General features: G+C 47.5%; 1 protein-coding gene across 3 annotated transcripts in view; it reads left to right on the top strand.

Annotated features, from left to right (window-relative positions):
- Positions 1-22,058, top strand: part of Scn10a (sodium voltage-gated channel alpha subunit 10) — a 105,622-nt gene that overhangs the window by 51,728 nt on the left and 31,836 nt on the right. For 2 of the 3 annotated variants that reach the window (XM_021207597.1, XM_021207598.1), the window contains 4 exons: positions 1,648-1,941; positions 4,383-4,494; positions 11,675-11,913; positions 14,851-15,024. In XM_021207597.1, the coding sequence (XP_021063256.1) occupies positions 1,648-1,941; positions 4,383-4,494; positions 11,675-11,913; positions 14,851-15,024 (819 nt within the window). The remainder of the gene's footprint in view (positions 1-1,647; positions 1,942-4,382; positions 4,495-11,674; positions 11,914-14,850; positions 15,025-22,058) is intronic. The other variant, XM_021207599.1, reaches the window with a different exon arrangement.

Raw genomic sequence — 22,058 nt, 5'->3', positions numbered from 1 at the left:
CTCTCTCTCTCTCTCTCTCTCTCTCTCTCTCTCTCTCTCTCTCTCTCTCTCTCTCTCCACATATGCTCTTCTGGTAAATAGATCTCTTGGAGTTTTCCTACAAAGACTTTTTCAGACCCAAAGTGATGATGTAGAGGTTAGAGCTGAGACGCAGGAAAGAGATCATTGTCCATCTCTTGACAGACAGATTGGTTCTGAAATAAATAGTAGGTGCTGATGGTCAAACAGTGGACCTACTTTATCTACTTGGTTCCTTCCTTAGTTTGCTTGGTGTCCAAATGAAAACAACTCTGTCTTCTTAGCGTTAAGATAGGCTTCCCAATTTTCCTTTTTCCCTACAACATGGGAACATCTCATGCTTTTGCGTGAGCGCCACAGAGTTGGGGCATAACGTCTAGGCAGAGCGCTCTGTGTAGAACACTAGGCTGGCAATAGTGGTGCCGGAACAGGGTTAGGCTCCAAGCCACCATGAAAGGAAACCTTAAGGGGCTTGAGAGATGGTTGAGCTGGTGATGTGTTTGCCTCAAAAATATGAGTTCAATTCCTAGAACCCACTTTGGGGGAGAAAAGAAAGCCAGTCATGATGGCACTGTACTCCTGTAATCCCAGCGTTGAGTAAGCAGAACCAGCAGGATGTGCGGGGCTTGTTGGACAGCCAGACTATTTGGTGTTTGGTGAGTTCCAGGGCAACGATAGACCTTGTTGCAGTAGTGCTTGATAAGCAACACCTGAAGTGGTCCTCTGACCTGTGCACACACGCACATGTACACACAGAGCCATATGTGGGGGGGGGGGAGACAGTGAGCTCAGTTTTATGACATAGAGGAGAATTCTAACTGTAACATTTCTGATCTGGGCATAGGACTGGTGATTTGCTATGGCCAGGTTCCTACAATCCTGAGAATTAGCTAACCCCATCCAGGCGCCCTGAGGGGTTCCGGCGCCTGAGAATTCGAGAACCGGAGCTTTTCCTCTGGATCAGGAAGCCCCGCAGTTCTCACTTGGTGGAAGCTTTTGATGGGAAATGTTTATCGATTTGGAAGAATAGCATTATTCTTCCAAGAAATTGGGCTGCAACTCTTCCTTCAATCTTCCTATTGTTGACTGTTCAAAGCCGGCCTCAAGGGATCCTGCCAGCTCATTACACTGTAGAGCGCTTGTCTCCTCCGTTCATTCCAACACAAACCCTTGTGCTAACACAGATGGAACCCGGTGAGTTGTGCATCTTAATTTTCAGACAGCAAAGCATACTCACTCATTCAAAAACAGTGTCCCAAGCTCCAGTTTAGGCAGTTCCTTAGGCAGGGACACTCCGTGTGCAGATGGAAACCTAGATCAGCCATGGTTGAGTGAGTCTGTCGTCAAAGGCTGGCCAACACCTGGCCCAGCCGGCAAAACTTGGTAACAGTAACCTCCTTGCTGATCTTAGGCATCCTATAACCACACCTCTCCTGTCCTTCCCGAAGTCTGTATAGGATCTCGGTTTCTTGGTTCTCTGTCCATGGCTACCCAGGATGTCTTCAGGCCTCTAAATAGCTGTGGAGAGGTCATGTGACATGGGCGTGGGTGGAGGGAAGTGCACGCTGGATTTAGGGAGGATTGCTCCTATCCAATCTTATCTCCTGCTCATTCTGGGGCAATGTCCAGTCTTTCCTAGGCCTTTCTTCTGGAAGACGCAGGGCTAGCCACAGCAGTGTGTTCCACTTCCGCGCACCCAGCCAAGACGTCTCATTTCCTGATGGGATCATGGATGACGGGGTCTTTCACGGAGACCAGGAAAGCCGTCGAAGTTCCATATTGCTGGGCAGGGGTGCTGGGCAGGCAGGTCCTCTCCCCAGATGCCCACTGCCTCAGTCCCCCAACCCTGGCCCTAGACATGGAGAAGAGGGACAGCGCGGAGTGCCCACTGGTGAGCTTGCCGCCGGAGCGCCTGAAGGCCCGGTGAGTTCACGCATGCTCCATACTCTGACTGACTCCAGTAGGGGCCTCTTGCCCACAAGTACTGAACGTCACTAAAGAAGCGTCTTTAACAACATCCGTCCCATGCCTCCCACCCAACAGACCCAGAAAAGCCACAGGGGTTGTCTGAGGTGGAGGGCGTTTTCTATTTGCTCTGCATGCAGCGGTGCGGTTCATTTTCCCTTTAACCTTGTGTTTATTTCTTCTTGGTGTTTCCGTTTCTACTGGTCATCGCTGCTTTGGAATGGTCCCAGGTGCTCCTCTGACAAGGGCAAGGAAAACGAGGGACCCTTCTATAGAAGCCTATAACTCTGGGCAAACTGTCCATGAGGTTTGACCCAATTCTAAGGGGTTCTCGGGGACCAATCTTGGTAGAGGTGCAGTGGCCTTGACTCATTGCACAGAATGAATAACTCATTAAATGGCACAGACTAGGGATAGGAACTGCCAGGCTCCTGCTCCTTAAGTCAGTATCCACAGTGGGTATCCCAGGATGCCTTGTTGGGTTGGGAGGTACAATTTAACTTGCGATCTCCTCCCATATCACCAGCAGTGCTTCTGCAACCTCCACACGCTCCTGCTGGCTACCAGAGATTCCTATGCAGAGGCTTGTAAAGATGCACTGTGTGGTTGGTTCCACTGGCTCAGGATTCCAGGAAGACGCGGGTGGCCTGCTTCAGGGGCAAGTGGAGGGACTAGTAAAGGATTCACGGAGATGTGGGCTAGGCTCAGGGAATCAAGGGACAGTGAGGGACCCTGAGAGCAACAATAGTGAGGAGATGCTGTATGCCCAAGCTGAAAACGTCAGCAAAGGGCCCCGAATCAGAGCTTGTCAGGATCCCTGGCTGAGGGACCTGTGGTCTCAGGCAGAGAATCACACTGCTGCCAGCTGAAGGGGACAGGGTATAAATAGCCACTCCCCAATTTCTCTCTCTCTCTCTCTCTCTCTCTCTCTCTCTCTCTCTCTGTATGACTTTGTCTCTCTGTCTCTCTCAATGTGTGTGTATGAGTTTCTCTGTGTGTGCCTCTTTGCCTCTCTGTCTCTGTCTTTATGTGTATCTCTCCGGGTCTCTGTCTCTCTGTGTCTGTCTGTCTGCCTCTCTCTCTCTCTCTCTCTCTCTCTCTCTCTCTCTCTCTCTCTCTCTCTCTCTCCTGTTCTTCTGCTTCCTGTCACCTGAGCCTGACTGGAGCCATGGGGTGACTACTTTGCTCAAGTTGCCCTCTCTGGACACAGAGCCAGGAAGACATATGAAGATTGTGTCTCCAGGGCAAATGACAGCCAGGCTGCAGGGCTCTCTGGGAGGTGCTGTAGTGCTATGCACAGGAAGAGCTTGCCCCCAGAATCCTCTCTGATCCCAATCACAGCCGTCTTAGCTCTTGTGAGCCAGCAGAAAACATCGCACAGAGAACAGCCAGGGAGCACAAAGTGTGTTTGTAGCAGGTGGACAGCGAGGCAGAGAATACACCGTGCAGATTAAGAGCTGTCCAAGCCACACAGTGACGGCCAGCTTCAGAACTTAGTGAGGCCTGGGCTGCGTTTCTCCCTCACGTCCACTCCTGGGCAGTCTGAGTGGTTTCCTTTCTATAACAGGTAGAGGTGTTCTTAGAAGTTCACTGTGTTACAATTAGATGCATCAGATGTAAGAATGTGGATAAAAAGTGAGTAGCCATTAAATTGGAAATTTATTAGGGGAAAGGGCATACCTTGGTGTGCTTCTCAGGGAGCAGGTCAAGGGGAGCCAACCAGAGCTTGCTGAGGCCAGTTTCGCTTTTTTCTCCAGAGCCCTGTCCTTCCTTGTGTCTAGTTAGCTTGGCTGCCTCAAACCCCAGCTGAGGTGTGGGGTAATGTAAGGGTCCACACCCTCTATTTTTCTTCCCCAGTTCTCCTGACCTTACCATTTGAACCCTAATGTTTGTTTGAATCCCAGAAATGCCTCATGAAGCATTTTGTCACTGGGATGCACCCCTCAATCCCCTGTATCTGTTCCTGGGACAGTCACGTCCTTGAGTGTTCAACCTTGATTCTTTCTGGTGAAACTACCCAGCTAATGCAAGGTGACTCTTGAAGGCCTTCTACATCTCGAGGACCTATGTTCAGTTGTCTTTAGCAAGATCCCTAATTTTCCAAGCTTCTTCACCTCCCCTGGGACTTGGCAAGCTCATTCTCCAAATAAACTCAAATTGTATTGGCTGGGCCCATACCTTCCAACCTGGGCACTGTATCCATCCTGCCTCTGTGTGCTGGTCCTCGAAGCTGAGCTCCTAACCTGAGGTTCAGACACCATCCCTGTTTCTCCAAGCTTTACCTCGGGCTCCTGGCTTCACAGTGCGGCTCACAACTGTGCAAGAGCAGCCAATACGAAGCTAAATGGCCTGGTCTTGCCATTGACGCCCTCACGGTGGCCCTGCTTGTGTCCCGGCAGGCACTGGATGCTGCAGGACAGAAGAACTTCCTCTCTGCGGACTACTTGAATGAACCTTTCCGAGCACAGAGGGCGATGAGTGTTGTCAGTATTATGACTTCTGTCATTGAGGGTGAGTGTTGCTCATGGAGATGCCTGTCTTCCTTGCTGTGATGAGTCTAAGCTGGGCCAAGGATCTCTCTCTGTGGCCCGAGAGCCTTGATAGTCTCCATTCTTATGCCTTAGGCCCCCAGCCTCCTTTACTAATGTGGTTGTTATGTGCATAAAGTTCCCAGAACAAGAGAGACTCCAATAAAGAAGTGCCCCGGTTCGCTTATTGGAATTAGCATCTGCCTCATGCATGCTCACAACTGGATCTTCAGAAACACGAGACAATGTCAGCCACCTCCCGGGTGTGTGAGGAACTCAAGTCTTTCGTTTTCTGGCCCGGCCTGGCAAAGTTTTTCCTCGTGTTCTCTATAGCTATAACTTTCACTATTAAGACTTCATTTCTGTCTTGAGCTCTTATTGTGTGCCAAATGTGGGAAGTAAATTGGCCAATCCATTTCACCAAATCCTTTTCAATTCTGACAACCAAATGGGAGCAGACTCAGTTTCCCAAGGGACCCAAATGGGAGCAGATTCAGTTTCCTGAGGGAATGTGTCTGTGATCCAGCTGAGAGCAAGAGGGGGAACCAGGAGGGACTAGCTCATGGCCCCCTGTACACACAAGTCCCAAGACAGCATGGCTGTGTCCTCTCTGAGTACAGAGGCTGTTCTACCCTAGTTATTACTTCACTGCAGGATGGGTGGAATCTCATCTTTGACAAATCCCTTACCTGTGTACCCACTACAGAAGTCCCCAACAGCTCTGGAGGCTGCACTGCACAATTCAAATAGCTTGTGTTTTCAGTTATTCCTCAGAACTTTAAAAAAAATTATTTATTCAAACATCTGTTGGGCATCTGTTAGACATCTGGCATTGATCCAGGAGCCTGAGATTCATGGTGAGCAAGATATATACCTGCTGTCATGGGCTGTGCACCCTGGAGACAGAGCTGATCAACACAAGTAGATGTGGAAACCGTGACAAGGGCTGAGAGGGAAAGTGAAGGAAGGTAAGGGAGAGCAGGGACTCTGACAGGGCAGTGTAAGACTCGGGATTCTGGATTCTAACAGGGCAGTGTAGGACCAGGCAGTAGAGAAGGGGCAGCCTTTCTGGGATGGCCAGAAATCTGAGTGGCGAGAGGGGAGTCAGCATGTGACACCCATGACAGAAACATCCTCAGGCATAAACACCAAATAAAATTTCCAGGGATAAGACAGAAGCTGGGCATGGAGGTGTGTCCCCCAAACTCCAGAACTAGGAAGACTGAAATAGGCAAAATGGGTTCTAGATCGGCCAGGGCTAGACCACATGACCTTGACTCAGAAGGAAAGATGGGTGGGAGCAAGGAAAACGTGAAGGCAAGTGCATTACATGTGAGCAGAGAAGTGAAGAAGACCGCCGGGTTGAGAACAGGGGTCTGGAGCCCACGTGCCTGGGTTTGTACCCGGGCTCTGCCGTGTATAGCGAGGCGATGACTTTGGCGTTCTCCTGGCTTTCTACACCTCAGTTTTCTCACTGGTGAAATACTGTATCTGAGAAACACCATGCAGCATTTTGTGAGGTTGGATGACATAGGTCTAGTCTGCAACATCCATTGTTCAGGCTGAAAGCCCGTGAGGGTGGGAGATCCACCTCCCCTGCTCACACCTGGATCTTGGTACCCAGATAAGCAGCATGGCGCTTTACAGGCACTAGCAAACAGTTGCTGAATTCATGGTGAGTGAGCATGGGGCCCAAAGGAGACATTTGGAGGGTGGTGCTGATTGGTAATGAACTGAACAGTTGAAAAAGCTAAAATGAGAAATGATCCGACGTCTTGGGGTAGAAAGAAGGGAGGGCTCCAGGAGTGACAGGAAAGTCAGGAGACAGCGTATTAAAGCTGAGCAAAGACACCACTAGCTTAGGCTGCAGTTTCTGAACATAAAGTGCATCCTGTTCTCTAGCTGGGTGCTACATCCATTGCAGGGTTCATGGAGTGTGCCTCATACTGTCAGAGTCACGACAGGATCGAAAGGACCACTTCCTTCAGGGTGACTGCACCAGAAAAGGGTTGGCTCAAGCCAATAGGAGCATGACAGTTCACTTAACTCAAGGCCTGCGAGCCATCCAGGCTTGGCATACAAGCTTGAGACTTGACAATCATCCAAACCAGAAGGCCAGACTCCGACTCGCTGCTGTGAGCACAGCCGTTATCACACTTAGCAGGAGAGGACGGCATGAGACAAGTTGCTCGTGGGGTGTCAAGTGTCTTGGAGAAATGCAGGGTACTAAAGAAGTAGAGGGAGTTTTGCCCGGGGTCAGGGAAGTATCCTAGGCAGACAGATCCTAGGCAGACGTTTAAAGGCCTGAGCTATCTGAAACATAGACATCAAGGCAATGGGGGTCTCAAAATAAGGCAAGGAAAGCAATCTGGGCCTAGATCCACAAGACTGCACCCCACCAGACTCTAACGGACACTGGGCTTCATCTATGAGCAGTGGGGCGCCGCTGGGGGGGCTGGACGCAGGAGAGCAAGACTTGGATTTTATATAAGTTGTTCTGATACTTGAGAGGATGGGATTTAAGTGGGAAGGTGCCAGCAGGGAGAGCAGGAGAAAATTGGGTAAGAGCTGGGGTGCTAAACTCTCAGTGGGGTGAGAGGCAGCGGGGATGAAAGAGAATGGAGGATTGCATGGCTCTCTGGGAGTCACGGGATTCAGAACTACATGGCGCACATGTGGTTCTGGAACAAGCAACTGGAGGGGCGCTGGTGCAGTGACCAGTGTGAGCATTGTAGGGAGGAGCAGGGGCCTCAGAGGAAAGACACGGGAAGGTGCCCAAGATCTGGGACATGTTGGATGTGAAGTCCCCTGGGGACATCCAGGTAGTGGTGTCTGGTAGGAAAGCTAGCTTAGTGCTAATGGTTCTGGAATCCAGATGAGGAGAGGGACCCACAGCTATATCTTCCATAATGCTCTAAAGACGTGGTGGTTTTGAAAAGATGCAAGAAGATGAGGCGACATCAAGGAGAATTAAGGCAGAGTCTCAGGAAACTACAACACGTCATGGTTGCTCAGAAGAGATGGCGCCATTAAAGACAGAAGAAAAAAAAAGGGGATGGAGACATCAGAGAGGACCAGGAGGTGGAGAAGAGACAAGGGGGCAAACTCCTTCAGGGAGAATAGGAAGGTCAGCAGATGCAAAGCTATGGAGAGGTCAGGAGGTGTGCACTGGGCTATAGTCACAGGGAGGTTTTTGGTCCGCACAGGGTCTACCCAGGATCATCAAAGCAGACAGGGACTTAGCTCAGTGGGTCCAGTACCTGCCTTACGAGCATGAGTACCTGACTTCAGATTTCCAGCACCCGTGCTAAAAAAATAATTGGGCCAGCTGCATTTTCCTGTAACCCCGCATTGGGACTAGAAATGGGGGTCTCCCAGGAGGTCACTGAACAGTTGGTCTAGCCTCATCGGTCAACTGAGTGTTCAATCAAAGGCTCTGTCACAAGGCAACAAGCACATTCACTTGCACTTTCACACGCATGCATCAAATGCACAACATGACACACACACACAAACACATATATGCACTCACACCATTGGTTCATCTGCATAGGCATGAATGTACATACTGAAAAAGAGAGAGACAGACAGACACACAGAGAGACAGATACATACAGAGACAGACACAAACAGACACAGAGAGACAGACACACAGAGAGACATAAGAGACACAGACACAGAGACAGACACAGAGAGACACAAGACACACAGAGACAGACAGACACAGAGAGACAGACACATACAGAGACAGACACAGAGAGAGACAGACACGACACAGACTGAGTCAGACACATAGAGACAAACAGACACACAGAGAGACAGAGATACATACAGAGAGGCAGACAGACACACAGAGAAAGAGAGAGACACAGACAGACAGACAGACAGACAGACACACACACACACACACACACACATACCAGGATCATTGTAGCTAAACAGTAGTAGAGAACATACATGAAGAATGAGAGGTGAGAAGACGGAGATGCTGCGCCTGTGTTGCCTTGTCCAGGACTTTTCCTGTGAGCACGAAGAGAGAAATGGAACAGGACAGTAGGGGCTGAGGACACCTTTGCGGCTTCTGAGAATAGGATTTTTGAGCATATTGACCTGGGATGATCTTGGAACATGGGAACAGTGGAAAGGGTACAGAAGGACATTAAAGTAGAGTCTGGAATCGACCAGAGAGGGTGCCCAAGTGGAGACTGTGGCCTGTTTTCTCAAGGGAGAAGGACACTCCTCCTAAGAGGAGGAACAGTCTTTCCAAAGACTGCTGGGAAGGAGGTGTGGCCACGTTCAAGGCTAGCAAAAGTGTGATTGCTCTTGTTTCTGTTTCTCAGTCAATCAAGATCAGCCATGGTAGCTACAGAGCTGAGGTGGCTCAGTTGATAAAGCGCCCACTGTGCAAACATGATGACCTGAATTCAGATGTCCAGACTCCTGTAAAAGCTGGCCACAAGCCTATGGGCCCATGACCTCAGTACTGGGGGTGGAAACACCACATCCCCAGATCTTAGATCCAGGTTCATAGAAAAGCAAATGAGGAAGGCACTAACATTGACCTCTGGCTTCTGCAAGTGTGCACACACACACACACATACATGTGTGCACACACACATGTGTACACACACACATGTGCACACACACATGTGCACACACACCCCTTGCCCGTTGTGCTTCATGCAGAACAGTATCTGTAAATGTCCTCACCCAACACTGGCTCTCGGGCTTCCTTTTGGTGCCAAAGCAGGTCCAGGGAAGTCCACCTTCCTTCCAAATAGGGATGCTTAATTTCGCTCCCAGAACACGCCAACTTCTGTGCAAAACTGTGCTCTGCCAGTTTTGACATCTGTAGTTTGAAAAAAAAACTCACAGTGGGTTATTAGCACAGCACGGTACTGGAAATAAATAGTCTGGTCTGTGGAAGAGAAAGGGACGTACGTGTACATGAGAATATATGGAAACACCATGATAAAAACGCCATTCCCACTTCCTACAAAACCAGGACATCCTATCAGAACTGCTGAAATAAACAACCAAAGATGGGTGGGGGCATACCAATACACTGCTCCACTGCCATAACAAACTGCCAATGCACTAAAAGTCGACATGAAAAATAGCCAGGCTACAAAGAAAGAAGAGAATGTGGGTAGGTGTTTTAGTAAAACCTTACCGTGAAAGAGTTTTCGTATGCAAAATGTGTGTGAAAGGAAACATGGGGGAAACACTCACGTCAGCTGGTGTGTCTGTCTCTAGGATGTATGGCACACAGTAGAATTTATAGGCAAGCCCAAAGCTATGAAATCACCTTCCATAGGGATGGCCCCAATTACACATCCAAGCAGAAATGTAGTGGAGGAGGCTTCGGGGATGAGCCTGGGGCTCCAGAGAGAAATCAGAAGCTGGACATGTAATTCAGGAGCGATCTGCATGGAAGTGGTTTTGTAGGGCCGTGGGGTCCAATAAGATTACCTAGGGGAAGATGAATCAATGGAGTGAGGAGTGTTTGCTCTCACCAACAGCTCAAGCCAGGGGAGGAAGGAAGCAAGAGACAAAAGCTGAGAAACAGCAGCTCTGTGAGGAGAGAGAAACTAAGGCATCCTAGCCTGGCTCATGGATGCTGCCAGTGCTGTGGGGGGCAGGGCAGGGGACAAGCCAGACACCGGGGTCTCCAGAGAAAAGGAAAGGGAAATGGAGACTGCATTTAGGAAACATCCAAGAAGTTTGCTTTTGAAGAAGCAACGAATGAGCAAGAACACATGGTCCAGAGAGGATGCTTCTAAAGCTGAGATACAGTTAAAGGGTGCTGACACACTGATGTGTGGTGATCAGGGGTGGAGAAGGGGCTGTGTAGGTCATAAGGGAGGGGCTTCTACCTAAGTCAGAGGGGTGCATCTCCTCCTGATCCTGTAGACATGGAGGCAGGGGATGGAGAGCGTATGAAGGCCCACTGAAGACCCAGTGGTGGGAGAAGGGGGAAGAGGAGGAGGAGGAGGAAGAGGAGGAGGAGGAGGAGGAGGAGGAGGAGGAGGAAGTGGAAGCAGCAGCTGTCCCATGAATGGTTCTGAATTCTGAGGAGACGGAGGGATGCCCATGAGCATAGACAGGAGTCATGGGCTGTGGGAGTGGAGGAGTGGACTCAGAACTGATTGGATAAAGGACTGGATTTCTATCTGATTGACACATGGCATTTTTATTTAGTTTTTGGTCATTTTTAAAATTATTTCTTATTAATAAGATAAAAACCATACTGGGTTTCACTATGTGCTGAATGGGGTAAATGACTCAAGGGGACCCGTTGCCTCTGCAGAGTTTCTGGGCAGGGATTGTCACAGGCTCAAGGATGGCTTCAGTAAGGTTGGGTGTGTATGTTGTCCATCCATGGTCAGCTGGCCAGGTTAATAAACCTGAATGAATACATAGGGTACTTTACCAGGTGTGTAGAGGAAGGAGAAGGTGGATGAAAGACTTGAGTACATCTGCAAAGGAGCCAGGAGAGAATGGGTGTGAAATCTAAGTGGGCTAAGTTGAGAGGTGAGCAGTGGGTAGTAAAAAATGAGGGATGAGGTCAGGCTCAGCCAGAGCTTGCCTCGCAAGTGTGGGGGCCTGAGTGCAGTCCTCAGATACCACACTGTGAGCAGCCAGGAGAGGCAATGCACACCTAGAATTCCTGGTTAGCAAGGCAGCGATCCCAAAGCTTGCTGGCAGGCCAGCCTAACCTACCTAGTGAGTTCCAGGCTAGTGAAAGACTGTCATCTCCCAAGCACACTGATGCATGTCTGTAGTTCCAGAACTCAGGAGGCGGGGCAGGGGTGGGGTGGGGGCAGGGGAATCTCTGTGACTATGAGGACAGCTTGCTCTACAAAGTGAGTTCTTGACCAGCCAGGGCTGCAACAACAGAGAAACAGAGACAGAGAGACAAAGAGAGAGAGAGAGAGAGAGAGAGAGAGAGAGAGAGAGAGAGAGAGAGAGAGAGAGAAGAGAGAGAGATGCCAACAGTCTGAAAGACTGGGTAGGTAGGTGGATTGCAGTGACAGGACCAAGGGAGGCTGAAGTGAACCTTGAAGGTCACGGGTATTGGTATGCATCTAGATCATGACCACAGGATGGGGTTCCAAGGCGACATGTGAATGACAGCTGCCATTGACTCCCCCGTTATGCAGAGCTGGAAGAGTCTAAGCTGAAGTGTCCACCCTGCTTGATCAGCTTAGCCCAGAAGTACCTGATCTGGGAGTGCTGCCCCAAGTGGAGGAAGTTCAAGATGATGCTCTTCGAGCTGGTGACTGACCCCTTTGCAGAGCTCACCATCACCCTGTGCATCGTGGTGAATACTGTCTTCATGGCCATGGAACACTACCCCATGACCGAAGCCTTCGATGCCATGCTCCAAGCCGGCAACATTGTGAGTGAGCCAGCCATACTGGTGGTGGCACTGCCTCAGCCGTTTTGTGGGGACGTTGGGTGGGTGGCTCCATGCTCTCATGGGTGGTGCGCTGGTGTGACTCAGAGCAGAGAGGCCGAGCAGCGATGAGGAAATGTGGAGCTTAAATTCAGGAGGTCAAAGCTGGAGAAGCCAAGCTAAGCTGGAGGGAGATACTTCAGTGTCACTTCTCCATCAAAGACAATGTGTGGAGTGTGTGCATGTGAGCTTGTATGCATGTGTATGTGCATGCGGGCGTGTGTGTGTGTGTGTGTGTGTGTGTGTGTGTGTGTTTGTGTTTATGTGTGTGTGCATTTTTGTGCTTATATGTATATATGTGTGCATATATATATGTACATGTGCATGTGTGTTTGTGTGCATGTGTATGTGCATGCATGTGTGTGCATGTTTGTGTTTATGTGTATGTGTGTGTACATTTTTGTGCTTATGTGTGTGTATGCATGCATGTGTGCATATCTGTGTACATGTATGTATACATGTGTGTTTGTGTGCATGTGTATGTGCATGTGTGTGTTTGTGTTTATGTGTATGTGTGTGTATGTTTGTGCTTAAGTGTGTATGTATGTATATGTGCATATATGTGTGCATATATGTGTACATTTACATGTTCATGTGTGTTTGTGTGCATGTGTATGTGCATGCATGTGTGTGCATGTTTGTGTTTATGTGTATGTGTGTGCATGTTTGTGCTTATGTGTGTATATGTATGTGTGCATATATATGTATATGTATGTATCTGTTTGTGAGCATGTTTGTGTATATATGTATGTGTGTACATGTGTGTGCATGTTTGTGCTTATGTGTGTATGTGTTCATCTATGTATGCATATATGTGTACATGTATGTGTACAAGTGTGTTTGTGTGCATGTGTATATGCATGCATGTGTGTGCATGCATGTGTGTGCATGCATGTGTGTGCATGTTTGTGCTTATGTGTGTGCATATGTGTGTATGTGTGCATGTGCATATACATGTGTGTTCATATGTGTCTGCATGGTGTCTGAAGACTAAACAACAACCTCATACAAACATCATTCCTCAGGATCTACCCAATTTTGTTGTTGTTGATTTTATATATTTATATATTCTTTAAGAATTTCATGAAGTATATTTTCACCGTGTTCTTTCCTGTCCTCCATTCTCCAAACCCCATTGTTTTGGAGACAGTCTCACTGAGCCTGGGTCTCATTCATTCAGCTAGGCTGGCTGGCCAGTGAGTCCCAGGGGCCCTCCTGCCTCCACCTCTCCAGCACTGGGAGTACAGGTGTGCTCCACCAGGCCAGGCTTTGTACAGGGATTGGGGGACTTAAACTCAGGTCCTCCTGCATTTGTGGCAGTACTTGGCCAGTTGATCCATTTCCCTGGACCCTGGATATGGTTTTCAGTGTTGTCATTGAAGAATGGAGGACAGAGCAGGGGACAGAGGCGTGCACAGATGCATATGCTATGCAATAAACGCATCCAGAAGACTGGTCTGTCCTGTGTGACGTTGCCTGGGCAGGTCCCAAACACTCTTCCATTCTATGTCTGCCAGGAAGAGGCCAGCACTGTCTCATCTCCAGGCTCTTCTGTGGCCTTGGTAAAGCCTGGGAGGACCAAGTCCTGACCCCAGTCCTTTCGCTTTCTCCCTCCCTTGCCTCCTTTCCTTGCTGGCTTTTGTTGCCTGATGCTTAACCACCTTTAAGGTCAGAGTTCTCTCCTGGGTAAGAATACTGAAGACTTTCAGTGCAAAAGGGAATCTTAAGAGACCATAGATCACTGATCTTAGTCACTGCTATTTTTTTGTGACTTAATACCAACTGAGAACTACCCAAGCACTTAACTCTCATCATACCCATTACACAGATGAGGAAATGGAGGCATGAAAAGGGTGCATTGCCTATTCAAGCTTATGTAAGCTAGGATGTGCCTGAGCTGGCATGTTTACTTTAGTCTTACCACACATTTTAGCTGTTGAACCGGAGTGACTCTTGTTGACCTAATTATATAGTAAAGTGTATCCTAGCGGTTACCGCTTACTCTGCACCCACCACCACTGGGATGGAAGAGCAGATGCAGGGAGGATGCCTCAGCAGGTAAAGAACTTACGAGACCCAAGGACTGGAGGGAGTTTAGACCCCAGCAACCACAGACGTTCAAGCAGGTAGGTGTGTTGGCCCACCTGGTATTCCAGCACTCAGAAGTGTGACATAGGAGGTTCCCAGAGCAAGCTGGCTATGGGGTGCAGCTGAATAGGGGTGCAGCTGAATAGGTGAACTCTGGGTTCAAATGAGAGGCCCTCTGCAAGGTGTAAGGTAAAGAGTGATGAGGGAGCCATTCCATATCAGCCTGTGGTCTCTACATAGACTGATGCACATCCATGCGCGCGCACGCACGCACACACACATACATACATACATACATACATACATACACACACAGAGACACACACTCACGAGAGAGAGAGAGAGAGAGAGAGAGAGAGAGAGAAATGGAAACCTGAGTTCTTTTGTGTCTTCTCTGAATGTCAGTAGCTCAGAAATTCCCATCTATAGTCCTCAAGAACAGACAAAAGGATCTGCTGTTTTCTTCCTCCTCTTCTTCCTCCTTTTTCTCTTCCTCCTCCCCTTCCTCCTCCTCTCCCTCCTCCTCTTTCTCCTCTTCTTTTTCCTCCTCTTTCTCCTCCTCCTCCTCCTCCTCCTTTAATGTTGTTTTAAGACAGGATTTTGTTGTATAGCCCAGCCTGGCTTCAACCCTGAGATCCTCCCACCTCAGTTTCCTGCAGGCTGGGGTTACAAGCATGTGCCACCACACCCAGCATGCTTTGCTATCTTATAAACAAGATTTTTCTTGCTGCCCTTGTCATCATGTCCCCAGGCAGAGACCTCACAGCAGTGAACCCTTGTTCCCTCCCTCAGGTCTTCACCGTGTTTTTTACGATGGAGATGGCCTTCAAGATCATTGCCTTCGACCCCTACTACTACTTCCAGAAGAAGTGGAACATCTTCGACTGTGTCATCGTCACCGTGAGCCTGCTGGAGCTGAGCGCATCCAAGAAGGGCAGTCTGTCTGTGCTCCGTACCTTCCGCTTGGTAACGTCTTCTCTTGGCCACTTGGGAAGCTCCCACTCAGGCTCAGGAAAGCTGACCCCTGGGGGACAGGCAGTGTGTCTCTGGGAACTCTATCAGTGGTTCCCGACACCCTTCCTATTCTTGTGGGAACAAGGCAGGCCATGGTTCTGAAGAACCTAGAGACTCAGTTTGGCAATTCCAGATTTTCACTGATGCAATGTGAGGTGGATGCTCTCTTTGTCCCTCTATCTCCTTGTTTGTACCAAAAAAGGACTAAGGAACAGCGTTCCATTCTCCTACCAAATAGCAGTCTCAGCAACAACATCCCAACAGCCGACATTTTCAGAATATGTGGCTAAGCCACAGTACTACGTAGGCTCTTGATATAATAAGAATCATTTTATGCTCCCAACCCTGAGAGACTATTGTTTTAAAGTCCCAAGGGTGAACCAAACAGAGACACACCATCATTAAATGATGGACTCAGTGTTTGCCGAACACCAAGACAGCGAGCTAGTGTCTGACCTGGAACTCAAATCCACGTTGCCTGACTGCTGAGTCTCAGCTCAATACCCCCTCAAAAAGGCCTTCTCTTATTTACTGGTTGCTCAGTTCAGAACCCAATACTGCACCCACAAAAGCCTGCCTCCTCTCCTCTCAGCCTCCGCCCAGGCGCTTCTCCAAACTCAGCTCCAGGGCGCCCTCTACTGGAGGCATTCCTCCACTCAATCAAATTTCCATCAGCCAAACCTGTAAGAGTCCCTCAAGAGTCTGAGGTCACTGATGTCCTCAAATCCTCAAACCATCTGGAGGATTCTTGGAGTTTCTGTGACTCCTAGAAGTCAGCAAGGGACAAGCTTAAAGAGCTGGGGTGGCCATTCCCAGGATATGCCATAATGTAACAGAAATTACTGAAACTGGCGTGTTTGTTGACAACTAGAGCCGGTAGACACTGTGTCCTTTGAAGGCTCAACTAGGTCTCCCCGTTCTTGTGAGAGGGAGGCAGGGGAGGGCCTCCTACTCACCTAACTTCTGATTGTGACATGCGAGTCCATTCACAGTTCCCTAACCGCATCCCCCAGTCTCTCATGCAGGCTCCCTTCCATGTTCCCTACAGCCTGGTGAGACTCCATGCTCTATCAGCTAGTATTACATTATCAACAAAAACCCAGCCCCTTCCCTTTACCCCGCAGCAGTCAGAGCTGGCCCTGAACTGTGTGCATTCCTGGGTAAAGATACACAGGCGAGACAATCAGATGGGTGCTTTTAGTCCTCACAACTGTTTTAAGTCAAACACATCGTACCTCCCTATAAGCACCCCCCAAACCAACAGTTTCTACTCTCATGGCCACCTTCAACTGGCAAGGGCCATTTGTCACAAATAGCTCCCCAATGGAGTCCCCTTGAAGTCCTTATGGCAGTTGTGAGGCTCCAGCAAGCCCCGCCCCTTTTCTCCCTGCACTTTTCCCAGCCATAGGCCTGGCCACCCATCCTCTGCCTCGGACACTTGTTCCCAGGTCTTCACCTGGTTTGGGTGGTCCTGGGCCTTCTGGGCTGATTCATCCCCTCTTCACAGAGGGCCTCCCACACTCTGGTACCTGAACCCAGCTTTGCTCTTCAAACCAAGCCACTCCTCTGGGATTATAATGCCATACCCTGAGAATCCATAGGGCTAAGCCCAAGGATTTCCTCCCTGCCACCCTACCCGAGACACTAAGCACAGCAGTCTATAAGGAGAGACTATAATAAGAGGATTGGTTGAGGAAAGGAAGGAAAGAAAAGAGAAGAAAAAAAAGATAGGGAATCCCACGTAACTTCTTTTGCCCTTCCCCAAATGCCACCACCCATCTTGAAGTGATTTAAGGTATGCTCTGCCACTCTATCATTGTCCCTGCGCCACACCATCTTAGTAACTGCAGCTGAGAACATGTCTGTGTCTATAAACCCAGTCGGCTGCTGTGCTGGTCCCCTTTCTTTGTCAACTTGACTGGATTTACAGTCACCAAGGAGATGCACTTCTGAGTGTTTGTGAGGGTGCTCCAAGGAGGTGTAGCTGGGAAGGGAGCACTCGCCCTGCCTGTGAGTGGCAGGTGGAGCGTGGGGCAGACAGAATAAAAAGAGGGAAGCTGAGCTGCAGCACCCTCTACCCCCCTTCCCCACCCCCCTCCCGCCTCGCCTCCAGGCTAAGAACTCTGATGTCACTGCCTCTGTGCCTTTCCAGCATAATGGACCATGTTCCCTAAACTCTCTTAAGATTCTTCCTGCTAGGTATTTGATTACAGCCGCGAGCAGAGTAGCTGATACACCCACCTGGTTTGACACTAAGAATATCCTGGCCCCTGCACTTCTGTTACGGCTGGAGAAACCAGCTATGTTCACAGCAACACAGACACAAACTCTTGAGTCCTCTCTTCATTCAGACTGCAATAACCTAGCTGTCGATTTAGGAAGGGATACAAACTCTGCACTACCTAAGCCTCTGACCTACAGAGGCAGCAGCCTCTCCACCCAGCTCAGTCCCTCAGTTGTATAATTTTCCATCCTTTTCTCCGCACCGATCTTACATATTCTGAAATAGTCTTTGCTGATTTTAACTAGCATTTTGATAGTCAATATCTTTGCACCCAGATGTCCCCTTTCTTAATTCCGAAGATTTCCATGGAATCTTTTAGATTTTTCAACATGATTATATCATATGCAAACAATACATTTTGTTTTTCCTTTCTAAGCCCCATGCCATTTGATTCTAACTCTGTGACCACACGGGCTGGGACATCTAGTACCCTGCTAAAAAGATGTCTTAATAACAGCCAGCCTCGTTTTCTTGGCTGCTAAGAGATACTTTCAACATTTCAACGAGTCTGACATTTTTGCAAGTTTTTCTTTAATGAAAAACTTATCGTGAATAGGTCTTTAATTTTACAGACTATTGTTCTGCATATAAGATAATCACATTAATAATTAACATGGATACATTGCATGTTTCAAAGTGGCACAAGGACAAATTCTAAGTGTTGTCACCAGAAAGAAATGATGAATGTTGAAGATAACGTGTATGCTAATTACCCTAATTTGATCTTACACATTTGGACACAAACAGAAACATCACCTCCTGTCCTATATGCATAATTTTTTCATGTCAATCAAAAAACAAAAACATCAGATTGATACTACCCCTAAAAGGAAAAGGAAATCACATTAAGAGAACCATGTAGGGGCTGGAGAGGTGGCTCGATGGTTAAAAACGTATGCTGCTGTTGTAGATGACCCAAGTTCAGTGCTGAGCATCCCAATTAGGTGGCTCCCAACCTCCTGTAACTCCTGCTCCAGAGGATCGTACACTCTTTTCTGGCCTTTGCTGGCAACTGCACCGACATACCCACACAGACACACACACACACACACACACACACACACACACTCACAATATTAAAAAACAAAATTGGGTTTCTATTGTTGAATCTTTATATTCGTAGAGTAGACCCAACTTGTTTGTGGTACATTTTCAATAAAATGAATGTTTAATAAATTTAAACAAACAGAAAGGGCCAATTTGCTAATAATTTGTAAGTGTAAGGTTTTTGCATCCATTTTGATGAGTTGGCCTGTAGGTTTTTCAAATTTACATAATCCTTCCCAGGTTTTAGTAACAAGTATATATGCAAAAACTGAGAAATATGCCCCCCTTTTTTTGAATACAGAATCCGTGTGGTTTTGGAATCATTTGCTCCTTGGGCGTGTGGTAGAGCTTGTAGCGAGGTCGTCTGTGGGGCCAGGACTTTCCTTAGTGATGATTTTCCTGATGTTCTGAGGCGAGTCAGACTTTATTTCTCAAGCTGGCTTTTTGTAAATTGTTTTGTCTTGGATTTGGATTTTCAGTATCTAGGTGTTCGGCATTACTGACACGAAGTTGCGGACGCCTTCTTCTCTTTTGTTAGGATCTATGTGATCTGTGTCTGTGCCGTCCCATTCCTGGGGATGGCGGCTCTCTTTAGTTTTTATCCGTTTTGTAGAGAGCCATCAATTTAATTCGCTTCTTCAAAGAAGCAGCTTGCAGCTCGCTGGTCCTCACCACATCATTGATGTTTTCCAATTTCAATTAATCGTGCATCTTATCTTAATTACATTTTCCATCCTGCTTATTTTATTCTTCTCTAGCTTTTTAACATACAATTTTTGGTCTATTTTTTCTTATATAATTCATGTAAGACTTCTACTTCCTTCTAAGAACAGCTTTAATCTGTCAGATTTTCCTGGTTTGATTCTAAAGGTTTCCTAATTTCCACTTTGATTCATCCGTGGACTCCAAGGTTAATCAGAAGCTCAGTTCTTCATCCCATAGCATGTGGGATCTCTTGTTTGTGCTGCTGGGTTCTAGCTCCGTTGTATTCAAGTCAAAAAAAAAAAAATGTATGTTATAGATTTTAAGGCTTTTACGTTTTCTCTATCTCTTCTCCTTGGCTCGGTATATCAGAAATATCCCCACACACTTAACTATGATGTGTCTGCTGCATTTGTGGGTTGCAGCACTGTAGCACTGCCTCTGTGCTGCGGGCAGAGGGACGTTGGGACATGCTGCATTTTATATCCTGGCTTCTTGTTGCCTACTGCTTGTTATAGTAATTACTGAGAAAGCGGTGCTTAAAAATATCTCTGCTATGATTATGGTGTATCTGTTGCTTGAGTGGTTCTGACTTGAGTCTGAATTATCAAGTGCACACGTATTTTAAATTTTGTACCTTCCTGGTAAAGACAAACTTTTATTATTAAGATGACCTTCTTTGTGTTGTAGAAATGTTTCTACCCTCATTAAAGAGACGACTTTCTTCTGGTTTAGAGTCTGCCCAGTATGTTGTATCTATGCTTCTACTCATAGCCTTTATGCATCTCTTGCAAGTCACATGCAGGCTGATTCCAGTTCTTACTCAGCTCTGGCGATCCAATCTTTAAGTTCTAGCCAAGACACTTGATCCGCTCATTTCAGTGTAAATACAGAAAGATTTGGACATCTGTCATTAACTTGATCTACAGCTCACTTTTCTTTCCCCTTTTCTCCCTCCCCCCTTCCCATACCCCTACCCGTCTTTGAATTATGCCCCCCATTTACCGATTTAGAAACTAAATATCCAGCTTTCACTCTTTGGGTAGTTAATTTAGAAATTAGAGCATCAATAGTTAGCTTAGTCAAAATCAAAACTTGGCAAGACTATTTACTTTTCTCCCAGGACAACATCTTATAATAATTATCTGTTTCCAACTTAACAATCATATCAAGCGTTTTAATCTTATATCTTTTTTTTTTTTTAATTGGAGATTTGAAGATTTGGGAAAGCACGCTTCTAATAACCAACACGAGGCAATGAGATCACATCTCTGGGAAGTGAAAGTGAGTTCCATTTTCTAAGGAAAAGAAGTCCTTAAGTCAAGACCACACTAGTGATGACTCAGCACTATTACTCTTGAAGAAGAAAGTCCTGGGGCAGGAAAGGGGAGAATTGAGAATCATTCATTATACTCAGTGTTAGAGTTCTTTTATAGTATGCACAAGGACCTGGAATCTACTCCTTAAAAGATAAATTTCAGTAAGTAGAGAACGGGAAAGCTCAGTAACTGGATCCAGTCAAGTTCTGTGTCTCACCAATATTAACAGTCCATGCAAGTCCCGTGGCTTTGGCTAGACTCCTGCAGAAGGGACCTTGCTGCACCTGAAGATGGCCTTGCAGCCTTCGGAGTGTGCCTCCCACTTATGGAAAACTGGGCAGCAGGGCTTTCTAAGTCTGGAAGCTCAGGACTCCTGGTTTATTATGCAGTATCATTCTGTCACACACGTAACTGGCTGTTGGTCTGCATCATGTGGCACACCCTCCAAGCTCATTCTCTGTCCTGATTCTCAATTCTTCCTTTCCTGCCCCAGGACTTTCTTCTTCAAGAGTAATAGTGCTGAGTCATCACTAGTGTGGTCTTGACTTAAGGACTTCTTTTCCTTAGAAAATGGAACTCACTTTCACTTCCCAGAGATGTGATCTCATTGCCTCGTGTTGGTTATTAGAAGCGTGCTTTCCCACATCTTCAAGGAGCTAAACTTCTGGATTTTGTTCCCTTTCATTTCTTATAAATTAGTGAGATATTGCCAAAGCATGTGCTTATCGTAGAATGTTGTGGCAAACACAGGAAGTCACAAATTGATACTCAAATACAAGATGTTTCCTTTCAGTTTGGTTTTTGAGACAGGGTCTTGTGTAGAGCAGGTCTCCAGCTTGTTCTACAGTTGAAAATGACTCAGAACGTCTGCTCCTCTGTCCTCCACTGCCCAAGGGCTAGGATTATGGGTGTGCTCCATCACACCTGGTTTATGAACTGCTGGGCATCAAGCCTAGTGTTCTGAGCATGCTAGTCAAGTGAGAGAGAGGTGGGGGAGGGAGAGAGAGGGAGAGAGGAAGGGAGAGAGAGAAGGGGGGAAAGAACTATGAAGAGAGAGCAAGAAGAAATATGAAAATAGAGAGAAATATGGAGAATAGAGAGGGGGAGGGCAGAAAGGAAGTTTAAGGAGAGAGAAATGGCTTCTAGTCAGTTCTAGCGAATAAATACCACTGCTGCTCTCAAGCCTGTTTCCCTCAGAGTGAAGTGTTTATATTAATTCTGATTGATTAATTAAAGAAGTGGTATATTAATGATAGATGAATATTCAACACCTACCAAAAATAATTGTTTGTAAATGATTGCATGAGTGTGGGAAGAGTTTCTTTCGTCATAATGCTAAGCTAGACAAAGACTGCAGAGGACAATTAGCTGAGGAACAAAGGTGACAGCTGTGGGAGTGCAGACACAGGTCACTCCTGGCCTGTTCTGCTCACTCAAGCATCAGCAGGAGCCAGCAGGCTGTGGCCCCTCAGCCCCAGCAGTGGACGGACTCCCTAATGTGTGCTGACTTACTGGCTGACCCAATGTGTGCTGACTTACTGGCTGACCCAATGTGTGCTGACTGACTGGCTGACCCAATGCGTGCTGACTTACTGGCTGAGAGTCAGGAACACAAGTGGGCAGATCCTGGTTGT

This window comes from Mus pahari, chromosome 10 (genome assembly GCF_900095145.1).
Source record: "Mus pahari chromosome 10, PAHARI_EIJ_v1.1, whole genome shotgun sequence".
Classification (NCBI taxonomy): Eukaryota; Metazoa; Chordata; class Mammalia; order Rodentia; family Muridae; genus Mus; species Mus pahari.
Note: the sequence above shows the minus strand (reverse complement) of the source record. Positions and strands in the feature narration are given on the sequence as shown.